Below are 14,489 nucleotides of genomic sequence, written 5' to 3'. Positions count from 1 at the left end.
ATAATAATAATAATAATAATAATAATAATAATAATAATAATAATCTGGACACAAATGTAGCCTCGTCGTTGTGCTCTGATATGCACTCTTAGACGCTTTTCATTAGCTCGTCATTTGGCATTGAGTAGTACAAGCCTTCAAAGAGACCCGCCGTGGTTGCTCAGTGGCTATGGTGTTGGGCTGCTGAGCACGAGGTCGCGGGATCGAATCCCGGCCACGGCGGCCGCATTTCAATGGGGGCGAAATGCGAAAACACCCATGTACTTAGATTTAGGTGCACGTTAAAGAACCCCAGGTGGTCAAAATTTCCGGAGTCCTCCACTACGGCATTCCTCATAATCAGAAAGTGGTTTTGGCAAGTAAAACCCCATAATTTAAATTTAGAGAGAGAGAAAGGTAAAGGTAAGACAGGGAGGTTAACCAGAGATTATCTCCGGTTGGCTACCCTGTTCTGGGGTAGAGGCAAGGGGATGCGATAGGTGAGAGAGAGAAGGACAAAAGAAGAAAAAAAAACTGCCCGCACACGCACGTACACAGAAACTGTTTCTGTGGGCACTTACAAGCCTTCAATGTCCACGCTGAAAGCGGTACACTGTCCTGGGCTGCTGTTACTAACACCAGTTCGCTGCACGAAAAATGTTCCGTTCCACCCAATGACCGTAGACTTGAGAGAAAACGTGAGTTTATCTAAAGTATAGCTTCACTAAATAAACTTGACTAGCCCTCCCAGGGACCATATGGTCCCTGGGAGGGCCACTCAAGATTATTTAGACATCAATTCGCTTTCTGAAATATTATTTCAATATCTTTCGGCTATTTGAAAGGCGAGAGACAGACAAGAGAGAAAGGATGCATAGAAAGACAGGGAGGTTAACCAGAGGTAATTCCTGTTGGCTACCTTGTACGGAGGATAGGGGGATAAAAAGAGAGAGAGCGGAAGGGGAAAAAAGAGAGCGAAAGAAAGACGAGCGCAAACAAACCGTGTACGCCATAGAGTGGTAGGGGGTGGGGCTCTTAAAGTCTATTGTGAAGCTCCGTAGACCGCATGAATCTTAGTAAGACGAATAAGGCCTTCGGAGTGGATGTTCTTTGGGAGCACTAGCCTAGCGATTTTAGTTGATATTGAACGATTCTCCGAGCAGTCCATCACTCTACACATCACTAGCCTCTCGGCATTATAGCGCGGGCAGACACAGATAATGTGTGCGAGCGTCTCTTTACAGCTGCATGCGTCGCACGTACGGCCATTCCAATAAGGAAGGCACAAGAGTTGGTAAATGCAACGCATAGCCGCGGACGGTACAGCATTGTCTGTTCATGTGGTGGTAACCCAGGCGGCAGATGCATCTGTATATCCGGCGACAACGAACGCAAACGACACATGTTGAAAGCGTTCGAGTCCCACTGGGGCAAAAAACATTCACGGGACATCAATCGTATAGCCAAGCCGCAGCGCCTGTTCATGAAAGTGGAATCAAGACTCATTGACCCTGTTTATGCGCTGATTGGGTGGCTTCGTCAGCGTAGTCATTCCCGCTGATGTTACAATGTTCTGGAAGCCATTGAAAAATTGCGTTGTGTCCCTTAATTGTCACGGCTGCGATGATATATCTGTCGGATTTCTGAGGCCAGTCCTTCATTGAATCCGTGGCACATTGGGCTTTGTGTGCACTGAAGCGCTGCCTTGGAATCACGAAAGATTGTTCATTGTTGAGCTGGTTCCTGATTAATGAAATCAAGTGCAGCAAGGAGTGCCGTAAGCTCTGTACCCGTTGATGTTGTAACGCATGAAGTTTTGAACTTGATTTCTTCAGATTTTGCCAGGATGACGACTGCAGCAACAGAGCTGTTGAGTGTTACCGAACCATCTGTGTAGACATGCTGCCGGAATTTGTGGGCGTGGTAAATGTGTTCCAAAGTTCCTTGCTTCAAAGCTTGGAACGGCGCTCCAGCTTTCTTTTTGATGCCCGAAATTATCAATTGTACTTGCGGCCGGTGCAGACACTACAATTGGTTTGATGATCGTGTAGCAGGCGTGAATTGTGATGGCAAGCAGGGCTTATTTGGCAAATTTTGAATGTCGCCTCTTTGCTGACAAGCAACCAAGATGGTGTGAAGGAATCCGAGTCAGGCGTCGCATGTGTGCTCTCAGGATATCTGTGACAATGTAGCCTGACATAGCCGAATCTCCGGCAACGACCAGAGATTCGGCCGATACATCATCGATTGCAACTGACTGTTGCAATCGATGATGTATTTTTTGGACGACCAAAAGAAGTTCTAACTGCTGGGGCTTGCACACTCTAAAGTCTGCGTAGTGCGAGTGTTTCCTAGTACAAGCAAGCTGTACCGTAGGAATCCCAAAAATAGTATTTTGCATAATTGCAACATTGATGGTACTGCAGCGCCCCAGGCCTTCCCGCCGAGAAGCACGAGAAGGTTCACAATGGCGGCCAAACGGTCTTGCCATCTACGATACGTGAGGGCTCCGAGACGCGTCTCTATCGGTGGTTCGTCTGTTTCAAGAAATCAGTGCGTTCGTCTGTTTGGTACATTTTAGCCATTAATCCTCAATGCATACTGGGCCATCGCTTTGCGAGTAAAGGTAACCAGTCCACAATTCTCAGATGAAAGCTCCAGGCCTTGCCTTCCTAGATATACTGACGCGACCGTTGAAGCCTTCTGAAGTCATGCGCGGACTTGTACACTCCTGAAGCCCATCTGCAAATGTCGTCTGCGTATACGGAGAGCTGTACGCTTTGCGGTAACGAATCGGCGAGACCAACGAGCACCAGGTTGAACAGGGTAGGGCTAAGTACTCCGCCTTGCGGTATACCACTATTGGTATAGCTAGACAGCGTTGGTCCGTCTTCAGTCAAAATAAAGAACGATCTTCCATTCAGACAGCTGTCCATCCAGCGAAAGAGATCTCCACATATCTCTACAGCTCCTAAATCGTCCAAAATTGGATCTACGTTGTTGTAGGCACCTTTAACATGACGGAATAAGGGTGCAGTGATTTGTTTCAGGTGTTTCTGGTGTTGTGCATACGTTACAAAGACAATAACGCTATATATTGACCAGCGTCCGCGTCGAAAGCCAGCCATTACCTTTGGATAAATGTTGTAAAATTCCAAGTACCATTCTAATCGTGTAAGGATCATCCTCTCCATTACCTTGCCGACGCAGCTCGCCAGTGCTATTGGACGGTAAGATGACAATTTCAATGAACATTTGCCAGGCTCGAGGAGTGGAATAAGGCGACTGAATTTCCACGTGGTAGCAACAAAGCCTTCACTCCATGATGCATTGTATAGGCCAAAATGTGCGTCTCTGGCCTCTCGACCAAGGTTTGCAAGCGCAGAGTATGTGATGCCACTGGGTCCTGGTGACGAAGAGCACCTGCACACAATGAGTGCGGCCTCCAGTTCTTCGATAGAGAAATGAGCGTCCATACGAAGATTTCGGGAGCCAAGGGGGCCAACAGGAAGAGGTGTGCAAGGCTGGAACGTCGGGAAGCGTAATGATGACAGCAACGGCGAACGGCCTGCAGAGGCGCCAGAACGGACCTGCATTCTGTGCTTCGGAACACGCGGCAATATTTCAATATATCGGCGGCAGGCTACCTGAAACTTAAAGGCAAATAACTTAACGCACGAGAATGGCAGGGTAAAAAAAGCAAGTATGTTAACAAAATGCAATAGTTCTGTCAAGCAAACACATAAAAAAATCTAAGTGTCAAGGAGGTTTGATCAGTTAATAGCGTGTTAACACGATTAGAATGCAAGATACAGGTTTGAGGTATTATTTTCGGAGATGCCGCTCGTCAGAACAGCTTGTGTTTGTTCATTGCTTCGCATATCGTGTCACTGGCTGTGAGAAAAAATCAGCGTCCGTTTTTACGAGCCGTTTTTCTATACAAGTGGCTTAGTGAATCCTCATCATTTGACGATCATGGTGCCTATGCTTGCGATCCAAGTAGCGCTCTCTCGTTCCTATGTTAAAATATTATTTACATTTTATAACACATGCATATTGGCTTTATTCTACTGTCGATACTCCCTGACACACAGAAAGTTCAGATGTATAGAATGATGATGGCAATTAATATCATTGGTTGGCTGCTACACTGACATGCTTATTGCCATTAAGCGAACAGTTCATTTGCAGAAGAAAGAATTCTGGCGAAGAATGAATTAGCGTTCGGAAATGCGATGCCCAACCGCATGCGACACAAATAAATTTGCTTCTACAGGGAGTCCAGGTGGCAGGCGAAGTCGCAAGTCAGGGTCAAACGCAAACAAGCGGAAGTCGGTAAGCCCGGTGAACGCTATTGCCCAAGCTTGAGGCTATGGGCAAATGAGAAAAAGTTGATGTGCAGCATGTCCGAGGGGGAGCCAAAAGTAACGACAATTTTCTTACTCAGGCGGAAGGGTACCGACTCATGCGGTTAGGCGTGCCTGTTACACTAGCGTCTCCATCAGTTGACCAAGTAGCTTCCTTCTGTGAAGTTTTGTCTGCTCAGTGGATTGCTTTCTTTTTAGCCTCCGTCACCGTCTGAGCCGTATTTGCGATGGCGGACGTACGTGAAACAACAACGAGTGAGCGTCAAATCGTCTATTCTGTTGGGAAATTTTCCGACATGAAACAGCTGGTTCCTTTTCAATTCGCGCCGGAAGGTCGGACAGTCAACCAAAATTTTTACACTGAAGTGCCCAGGTGGTTGCGCGATGCAGTTCGAAGGAAACGCCACAATCTGTGGAAGTCGTGCGAATGGCTTGAGTATTACAACGCTCCCGCCCAAGCAGCAGTGAGGGGGCAGGACTTATCCGCAAAAAAATGAGCTGATAACACTAGATTACCTCACCGCCTACTTCCGCATCTTGTCACTAGCGACTTATATCTAATAGTGAAGTGAGAGGCTAAACGTAAGCGCTTTCAAGATATGAAGTAAATAAATAAAACGACAGAAACATCAATGGTATTTAGTTGCAACTGTTGCTAAACTGATTTGAACAAATAATAAAGCTGCGGAACTTGTTCATTGCTTTGCAGAGAGAGTACTTTGAAGCTAGTTAGTGTTTTGAAATGTTCTACGAGACTATCGAACCAAAAAAAAAGTTATCTTTACCCATCCCCGTTATGCGTATAGACGTGCACAGATTTTCTCAGTGAGCTAGGCGCACAGCTTGGCCTGCGCTGTGGTTGCCGACAAGTTTGCAACATTTCAGGAGTTCTGTCAGTCATCTTCAACTATATTGCGCCTAAGCGGTTCATCCGAAGGATACCAAAACAGACTGCCATTTTCGCCAGTAGCTGTAACTATGCCGAATCACGCGGCTCGCTGACTGCCACAGGAAACAACAGAATCTTGATCGTATTTAATTACAGAAACGGCATATGAGGTGCGGGACTTCAAACTGTCACCCTTTTAGACTTTTTCTTTTGATCCCAGGTGATTGCAACGTAGAGCAAGGCTGTTTCCTTGAAGTTCTCTAAACTTCACCAACATTTCACAGCGCACGAAAGTTTACTTCGTCAAGTGGTGCCTTGTGAACGACGCCGATAACGCGAATGGGCTTATAATTCAGTGACCAGTGGAGCGACGCCGCGGTCGCTGCCGCATCCTGCCGAGGTGCGCTGAAACTCGCCGTCAGCGCCGCCGATTTGCCGGACTCACCCGGTGGGACGCGTAAGCACGCTCCTATAAGTGCGCCGTCATCACCCAGCCCCGACACCCTTTCGGCGGAATATCGGTCGCGATAAACGTTCCATGCATCAATTCGGTAAATATGTGGAGACCAGTTAGGGTGTCATGTATGGACATAACGTACGCACGGCATTCGGCGCGACGTCCGGTTCATTGATCTCACTTAAGGGCCGAGATACCCTGACCGGGAAGTGCCGCTGCTTTGTACGCGTGTAACACTCCGTCCGCGCCGCAGAGGTGGGCGCTCCTGCCTCTCGCCGATATGAGTGCGCGTCCATCAGTCTGTCAATATACGCACAGACGAAATGGCAAGCGATCGCGGCCCCGCTTGCGTCCCCGCGAGAGCGGTCCGGCCAGTGACAAGCCCACTGAATCACCGGCGCCCCACACCGTCCACGCAGTCTGCGTAACTATAGAAGAGGGGGCATTCCTATAGGACCAGACGCGATGGAACAAATGACCCTCATTGGTCAAACGCCAGCGCAGCTGCCAGGCGGCGATAAAGCTCAATAAGAGGGGATGTTCCTCGTCCGTTCACGCTACAGTGCGGCCCACGAAGAGGTGCGAAGAATGGTTATGGCGAGAACGACTATAGCGGACACTTCGCGGCGGCGCGACCCCGCGTTAACAACAGCCACTATTGTGGCCGAGAACACTGCGCTGCAAGAGTGGCCAGGAAAGGGAGCCCGTCGGAGAAGATTCCGAGACGCTGGCGCTTCCGCTCTTTCAATGACGCTGCGCCACTTGACAGGATGCGCTACGCCGCGGCAAGATTATATTTCCAGTCGACTTCTATGCGAGCGTGTCAGCTGGTGGTATGTATCAGCTTACGTTTACCATAAATTATGATATGAACGGGGAAGATGCCTAGCGCGAACACGCTACAAAAAAGATTCGGTACGTGATCTACGATTCTGCTATATTAGTGTAGAAGGTCGTGAGTCTATTCATACTTTGTCTTCCGCACTGCCAAATACGGATGCACTGAGCGTGACGGCGATGAGAATTTTCAAATAGAACATGACGAACGTCTCGAAGCAAGTCGTGGGCTTTGAGAGATGCTGTAGTGGAGGCGCTAAATGAGAGAGAGAGAGAGAGAGAGAGAGAGAGAGAGAGAGAGAGAGAGAGAGAGAGAGAGAGAGAAGAAAAAGACAGGCACGCTAACCAGACGCGTGTCTGGTTTGCTACCCTGCACTCGGGAAGGGGTAACGGGATGGAAAATGAGAAAGAACGGATGAGAAAGAGAGAGAGAGAGAGAGAGAGCACCAGTCGCACGTGGGATTCTGATCAAGGTTGACTAGCTGGAGTTCTTTAACGCGCACCCAAATAATGTGCACACAAGCGTTTCTTTTTTTAGAGGTTGGATTGCGCAACATCTTGACGAGACAGACAGAAGAGAAACACACACCACAGCAGCGCTCTGTGGTGTGTGTTTCTCTTCTGTGTGTCTCGCCAAAATGTTGCGCAATCCAACCTCTAATATGCTATACCAACACGCCCAGTCTTCAACCTTGGCGAGCGTTTTTTGCCTTTATGCCCCCATTGAATTGCGGCCGCCGTGGCCTGGAATCGGACCCGCTACTGTGTGCTCAGCAGCAGAATGTTGCAGCGATTGAGCCATCGAGGTGGTGACCCAATCATAAAAAAAACTATGAAGAAGGAGAGAAAGAGAGAGAAACTAAGAAGAAAATTTTCTAAGCTATCACGTGATATAATTGACAGACGAAAAACAACGGCCTCTCGAAACTACCGTGTGCGATTGTAAATGAAATCCGTGATGAAATTAGTATTTCTCATGAAAAGATAGCTTTTTTTTTTCCACGAGCTTCACTTCCATAACGCTCCCTTCCGATGCCCTTGGTAACCTTCTATTTGTCTGCAACTGAATATAGCTCATGATTTACGGCCTAAGGGTTACTTCCAATGGCCAACCTCTCTGCCTTTCCCGTAAATAAAATATGCCAGTCCGTCTGCATCACGTTCACTTTTATGTGCAGACAAGGTACAGGCTCGCCTGAGAACTCCACTGCCCGTGTTTGCTCTACAGTTCATGTATTATACGCGCTCAGTTTGTTAAGCAACAACCCTGCTAGAAGATGTCGTAAGCTGTCTGTCGTAAGTGCGTGTTCTTTGGCACAAAAAGCGAAGCAAATATTGGATAGCCCGAGAGAAAAAGCTGCGACAACAGTGCCTCAGTCAGTCGATGGGGAGCTGGCAAATGGCACTGTGGTGTAAAATTACGTTTTGGACGAAACATCAGCAGCGTCGGGGGAGCGCTTGCGATGACCTAACGGGTCGAACAATTCACAGTGAAGGTTATCCACTTAGTGCCTGCGCTAGGAAAAGGACCGATAAGATCGAGGTCACTACTAGAATGGTTGGGCGGGCACGTAATTTGGCTGAAGGAGTCCAGCAGGAAGTCGATATTGTGGGCAAACCCCATTTAATGAACGCTTTTTAGAAAGCTACACACATACGTTTTTGGATAGATATACAGGCAACCGAATAGTTTCCACCTGTGCAACAATGGAACTTGCAGAAGCTGTCTTCCCCCCACTAGTACTTTTAATGTGGAGAAGCCACACATGAGGAACTACGTACGTAGAGATATCTTCGAAGCTGCAAAACATAGACAAGGAAGGGCTATACAGGGTATCATGAGTTTTCCTAAATGTCTTTGCACCATACCACTCCCGGCGTACCAATGAAAATCGCTGCAATGCTCAAGAACCCCTGAAAAAAAATAGGTTACCACAGCGCATAACGTCTGCCACAACTCTTTCTGCCTTCACAGCACTAGTGCCGGCAGCGGTGCCTCAGCTTACAAACCTAGAGGAGGTGTCAGAACTGTGGAAATAGTGTAAGTGTACATTTGTAGAAAAGAAAAAAAAAACCGATGATTAATCAATAGATATCTCAGTCATCGTTTTTCCCCTCCCACAGCCTAACAGTTGCCATGACGAAGGCATCGAGCGAGCGATGCACGCATCTCGCGCGCTTATACTCACGGGGGCACTTGTAGAGCTTGTTGGTCTGCGATATGTCGCCGTGCGACAAACGTACGCGCTGGCCGATCTCGGGACGGTGCCTCGTGGTGGCATTCTCCTGCGGCAGGATGGTGTCCAGGTGCGTGCTCTTGGAGAACGTGTTGCGCGCGTAGTGCATGATAGACTCGAAGTCGTACGCCAGGCCCAACGAGTTGACCTGGAAGAAGACGGGAGATGCAGGGAGTTGGCGGAGCAGCGTGAATTTACAATTGTTTATCCGCCGACCTAAATATGTCACTGCTAATTGTGCGATAGCAGAAGAACACTGGTGTCGCACATAGTGAAGAGGAAGAGAAAGAACGGCCTAATGAATTGGGGTACAATGATAAACCGGGAAAATTGCGTTAGGAAATATAGAGCGCGTTGTGAGAGAAGCTGCGTTGTGAACACTAGCTATATTGCAAGGAATTGCTTACGCAAACTGATGAAATGTACGAAGTTCCTGCCTAGACTTAATTGAAGCGCATCAAATGCAGTAACGATCCCAGCACCTTTTGAAACAAAGGTTGAAGGGAACGCTGGCGGGTACCGGTGCGACACTTGTTACACTTTTAGTTGAAATGTCCCTACGCAACAAACTCCCATATTTCCGTACATTTTTTGTGTTATTAGCATATATTAGCATATATATTAGCCTATATTTTCGAGCGAACACTGTGAAGATGCAGAATTACTCGCAAACCTTTCAATTACGGGGGAAACGAATAAGGTGAAACGAATGGCTCGATTTTTTGTCCGTTGCGGCCGCGCGAAGCCAAAAGACAATGAATCCAATTAACGAAGGATTAGGGTAAAAGAAAAATTTTTTTTAATCGGCAAGAAGAAATAGCAAGCGATAAGAAAATCAAGGAGGACTAAGAGGCAACTTGCCGCCGGTGTGAGTGGCAATCGCATCCGTATCCCTCGTGCGATGCTCTGAGCTATACGGCAGCGACCGTCCCTTCTGCTACTTTCTCGGGTATTTGCGGACTGCAGACTGGGTCGTTTACATCGATTACTTTCATTGTTAGAAGCGAAGGCTGCGCTGGACCGCCCCTTAGTTGCCAGTGCTCGAGGTACTGTGCCCTTTGTCGAGTACACACGTACTCACCTCCTCGTCGGTGAGCTTGTTGAAGTTGTACTCTTGGCCGGTCATGATGTTGCGGGTGACAATGTCGACGTGTTGGTCGCGGTCAGGCCGCGTGTGCTCGTGCCAGAAGCCGACCACGTGGCCCAGCTCGTGCACCACGATGCCGAATTTGTCACAGTTCTTGCCGATGGAGATCGCCTGCGCGCCGTTGCCCCGCTTTCCGACGAACGAGCAGCATCTGCAATGGCGAAGGCGCGTTACGGGCCCATTGTACAAACATTATCGCTCTGTTGAGGTGGCACTCTTAGGCCGTGCCAACTTCGTTTATACGTTGCAAGAGGGTTGGCGTGGCGCGTCCTATTAATAGGCCCACGCAGGCGCACCAAGCTGATGACAAATTTTTTATCTGAGTGCGACAGCGATACCCCCCCCCCCCCTTTTTTTTTAGTGCTTTAGGAGAGCTTATGCTTGAAAAGGCGTGATGATTGGGCCCGTCGTTACTCCATTGCCGCCGTTTGTTTGTCCAACAGCGACAGTTTCCGAATCTGAGCCCATCATTCACACACACACAAAAAAAAAGCTTCTTACGCTAGAACTGTTTGTAAGAGGAGATGCCAGCCAATCATCGTGTTGGAGATATCATTAGCGAAAATGGCCGGCCAATGGCAAACACTATTTACGAACAAAGAGCTTTGTGAATTCGGCCCTTGCTCTTTTCTGTTTTTTTTTCTTGCACGGTCTCCACTTCAAGGTATTGTGTACAATACCAATTATTCAATTACAAAGCTTCCGCAACATACGTGTTTTCTTCATAATTTCAAATAAACTTTCGCTATCAGTTATAGTCAGCCTGCTAGCGTGTCTGAATAATGACGGCGCTTTACATGTCCACTCTACCTCCATTTTGGCTCCGTTTTACATCTTAATTTTACAGCGATGACGGTTCTTTTCCCTTGATCAGAATGATGTATTTTTTTTTAATCAAACCAAATCAAACTTTATTGGTTTTTCATTTGCACAAATATAAATGTAGAGGGTTGAGAGAATAGCTGCGACAAACGTTTTGATGAGTTCTCAACCTCCGATGCATCCGATATCAATCACAAGTTAAAACAAAAATCAAATGCCACCACAGATTAGTAATGGGTCTCGGATTTACTGGGATGAAAACGAGCAAGTCAGCGCCAAGCTACGCCAGACGTTTCAAACGCACCGCATACAACAACTAAAGCGTACCTACGTTACAAAACATCGAGGCTCGCAATACCAAAAAAACGAAAACTGACACCATGGACTTATGCACGGATGGACGGATTTTATGAGTCTCTCCTTTGAATCAGGGTGGTGGAGGCGGCCACAATAGTTGTTGTTTTGTCTTTCTATGAAATTTACTATCGGTCCACGAAATGCGTGGTTAGTGTTACCAAATCACCGAATCTTAACGAAATTTATTTTGCTTAAGAAAATTTCATTCATAACACTATAGATGAGCTCATTGAGGCGCATTCGATGTCACAAATTGCAAGACTCTCCAACACTAAGCCAGGGTGCAAAATTCTAGATGAAGTCGGAATACTGCCTCGAGGAGGAGACGTCTCTAAGTTCAAAATACCCAAGGAGGTGGAGGCACAATTGGTTGTAGACCCCATACCTAGAAATATTCATCCTGTCCACAACAAGGGCAGAAGGGACGCCAGGGCCAAATGCATTCTGGGTAAACTGCACCAACAACAAATTTCAGCTCTTTTTGTCGATGCAACTAGTTATGGATCGGGCAACCGCTACGCTATTGCCGTGGTCGATGAGAGCGGTAAATTAATAAGCGCGGCGTCTCTAAGAACGAGCTCAATTCATGCCGCCGAAGAAGCAAGCATAGCACTTGCAATTACAATGAGGAGAAGCTCCACGATTTTCTCCGATTCCCGTACAGCTCTTAGGAACTACTCAGCCGGCCTCGTCTCAATGGAAGCACACAAGTTACTTATACACAGTCTTAATACTCATAATTACGAGCAACTGGATAGCTCACACCTAGTCTGGTTTCCGGCTCATCAGGGCCACTCGGTCAGCCCCAATGGCTGCAATCCTAACGAGCAAGCTCACTCTGCTGTGCGAGATCTCACATGCCGCACATAAGATCAGGAACTGCTCCAGGATGCGGCTCCTATAAAGATCCACTTACTACTTTTCACGAAATCACCTCACTCTATAGGGACGGCAGTAGGTTATTTCCTCCCCTCCATCAGAAGCTCAACCGAGCTCAGGCAGTCCCACATTAAGAATGATTCAAACTAAATCTTATCCCACACCTCTTGTGCTTAACCAAATTTACCAGGATTTTCCCGCGGAATGTAAAAATTGTGTACACACTCCGTGTCTATTTCATCATATGTTCTGGCTGTGCCCCAACAAAAGGGCTTCGGATCTCAACAGTGAGGAGGACTGGAGTCGGTGCATATCCAGCGAAGTCCTAAGATCAACTCCTGGCCGTCCGGAAAGCTCACGACATCAAAAAAGCCTTTAGCGTACCGGTGCCTACGTGGGCGGAGCCACCGACTTAGCCTGGGGGCTTTTGCCCTCGAGCCCTACTTTCTCTGGACCAAAATAAAGTTCTTGCCATGCCATGCCATGTGTGCTCCCTGCCCTTATGCCTCCAATAATCCAGCCGTCTTTTACCATATTCCTCACCACAGATTCATTCAGCTTTTTACTATTACCTTTAAAGCTCGACGCATTGGGCAGTAGTTGACGGAACGAGGAACGTCGCTTCAGCGAGCCAACGTTTCGACAACGGGGCTTATCTTCGTCAGTGCCCTGACAAAGACAAGTCGCCGTGACGAAGACGCATCTTCTTGTCGAAGCATTGGCTGCAGCGCCAGCATACGTCCGACTATACTGTTCATCACTTCAGTTCTCCGTCTTCCTGCCTTGAGCAAGGTGACTTACGTTCTCATTCACTTCTGGACGAATGCTTGGGCAGGCTAACAAAACATTTTCAACGGTGCCTGCTCTAGGTTTCCAGGAAGAAACAATCGTCACCGGCTCGGTGTTAGCCAGAGAGAAATACCGGCACGTCCCCATACAGCGCGTCAATCGCGGAAGAGGTAAATCGAAAATAAGAATGCACTGTGAAAGGCTTGACTTTACTCCTAGTACGAGACGTGCTGCTTACGTCAACGCTACTTGCGTCTATCCTCAATCAGTCATGTGCTTCTGGCCTATCTCGACGCGAAAACCTCCCCGTATAAAAGGCAAGGAAGTGCGATTAAGTCAGAACGAGAGAGCGAAACTTTCGAGCATATAACGTTGCTGTTGTCGCTGTGAATGCAGTGCGAACCGCGGCGCAGGCTTATACAATTTTTTTATCATCTATACTTTTCTTTTCCTCTAATTTAGTGGCGCTAAAGAAGCAGAACCGCGCAGTACATACGCAGCTGCGATCATCTGATTTATAGACAACCCTCTCTAAAAAAATTGCTGAATGTGATCGCTGCTGTGACTTTTTTACAGATGCAAGAAAAGGTTACTGGTTGAGGTGCCTTCGAAGCACTACGAGACTATTATCGCCCTATTTACTGTTGTTATAAAGTGATGAATAATCCTTCTTTAAAACGGAGAAAAACGTTAATACCATCACATCGTGGTTGCATTATTGTTATCGCGTGAAAATCTGGCATATTGTTATCACTTCATGGAGAAATGGATGCCTCAAGCCTGATTTTTAGTAATCGGAGACAGTCGCGCTGAAACGTGATGCCCGTGTATGATTCGCTGGGCGAGATATTACAGTCGGTGTGCGACTTTTAATGCTACTCGATGACAGCGCCGCAAGAGATTATAGCTGGAAAGGCCTATAGTCGATTGTTCGTCATACACAACGAAGGGGTAATTCAGGTGGTGGTGCTTTGGCGCAATTCCCACTTGAGTCAAGAATTCCTGCCAAAGCAAAAGTTTATTCCATAGTGGGCATAATTAGGCTAGCGGGAAGACGAGGCACCCGCGAGCGCTACGAGTCCAAAAGAAGCACAGGTTTCTTAATATGTGGACATATAATGCAGGCAGATTTTATTTAGTGAAAGCTTATCCGGACGGTTGGCCAAAGTCCAATTTGCATAAGTTGCTCATTCGAAGAGCGCTTTCACATACGCCCCGCCGATATGAGGAGGAGTACGGCCGGGTTACGTACAGTCGGGTTCAAAAAATTCACAAACCACGGTACCCGAGACAAAGCTGAATACTTCCGCAGCACGCAGCCTAGTATGCGGATTTCAAGCCTGAATATGCGAACAGTGTTGTATGGCATTGTTGGCTAAGATTAGAAAATGGCTCGAAAATTTAACGTTTTAACAACGCTAGATTATCCTGGTTTGAGTCCACCATATCGGACACGTAATTTATTTTTTATTTAATGAAGAGGCCCGACACGAGGCGAGAAAAGAAGCTACCTATCTACCGCAATGTGCCTGGCATAAGGCAAAGAATGCTTCGCAATAACAAAACATAAAGCAAAACAGAAAGCGGTAGTCAGCGTGACCGCACTCGCAGATGAATATTCACTAACTTTGAGAGTTATAGCTTGTCCGTAAACGTATAACCGTATACGGATTACTGGGTCACCGGAGCCGTGAACGGTAGTGGCAACTTTGGTAGTGAGATCTTGTGA

The 14,489-nt window shown here is 47.3% G+C and overlaps 1 protein-coding gene across 1 annotated transcript in view; it reads right to left on the bottom strand.

Annotated features, from left to right (window-relative positions):
• tok (tolloid-like protein 1 tolkin) overlaps positions 1-14,489 on the bottom strand; it is a 716,025-nt gene that overhangs the window by 245,183 nt on the left and 456,353 nt on the right. Inside the window, exons 5-6 of the mRNA XM_075686316.1 lie at positions 9,848-10,064; positions 8,719-8,914 (exon numbers count right to left, since the gene is read on the bottom strand). Coding sequence (XP_075542431.1) covers positions 8,719-8,914; positions 9,848-10,064 — 413 coding nt within the window. The remainder of the gene's footprint in view (positions 1-8,718; positions 8,915-9,847; positions 10,065-14,489) is intronic.

The sequence above is a fragment of the Dermacentor variabilis genome, chromosome 1 (assembly GCF_050947875.1).
Source record: "Dermacentor variabilis isolate Ectoservices chromosome 1, ASM5094787v1, whole genome shotgun sequence".
NCBI lineage: Eukaryota > Metazoa > Arthropoda > Arachnida > Ixodida > Ixodidae > Dermacentor > Dermacentor variabilis.
Note: the sequence above shows the minus strand (reverse complement) of the source record. Positions and strands in the feature narration are given on the sequence as shown.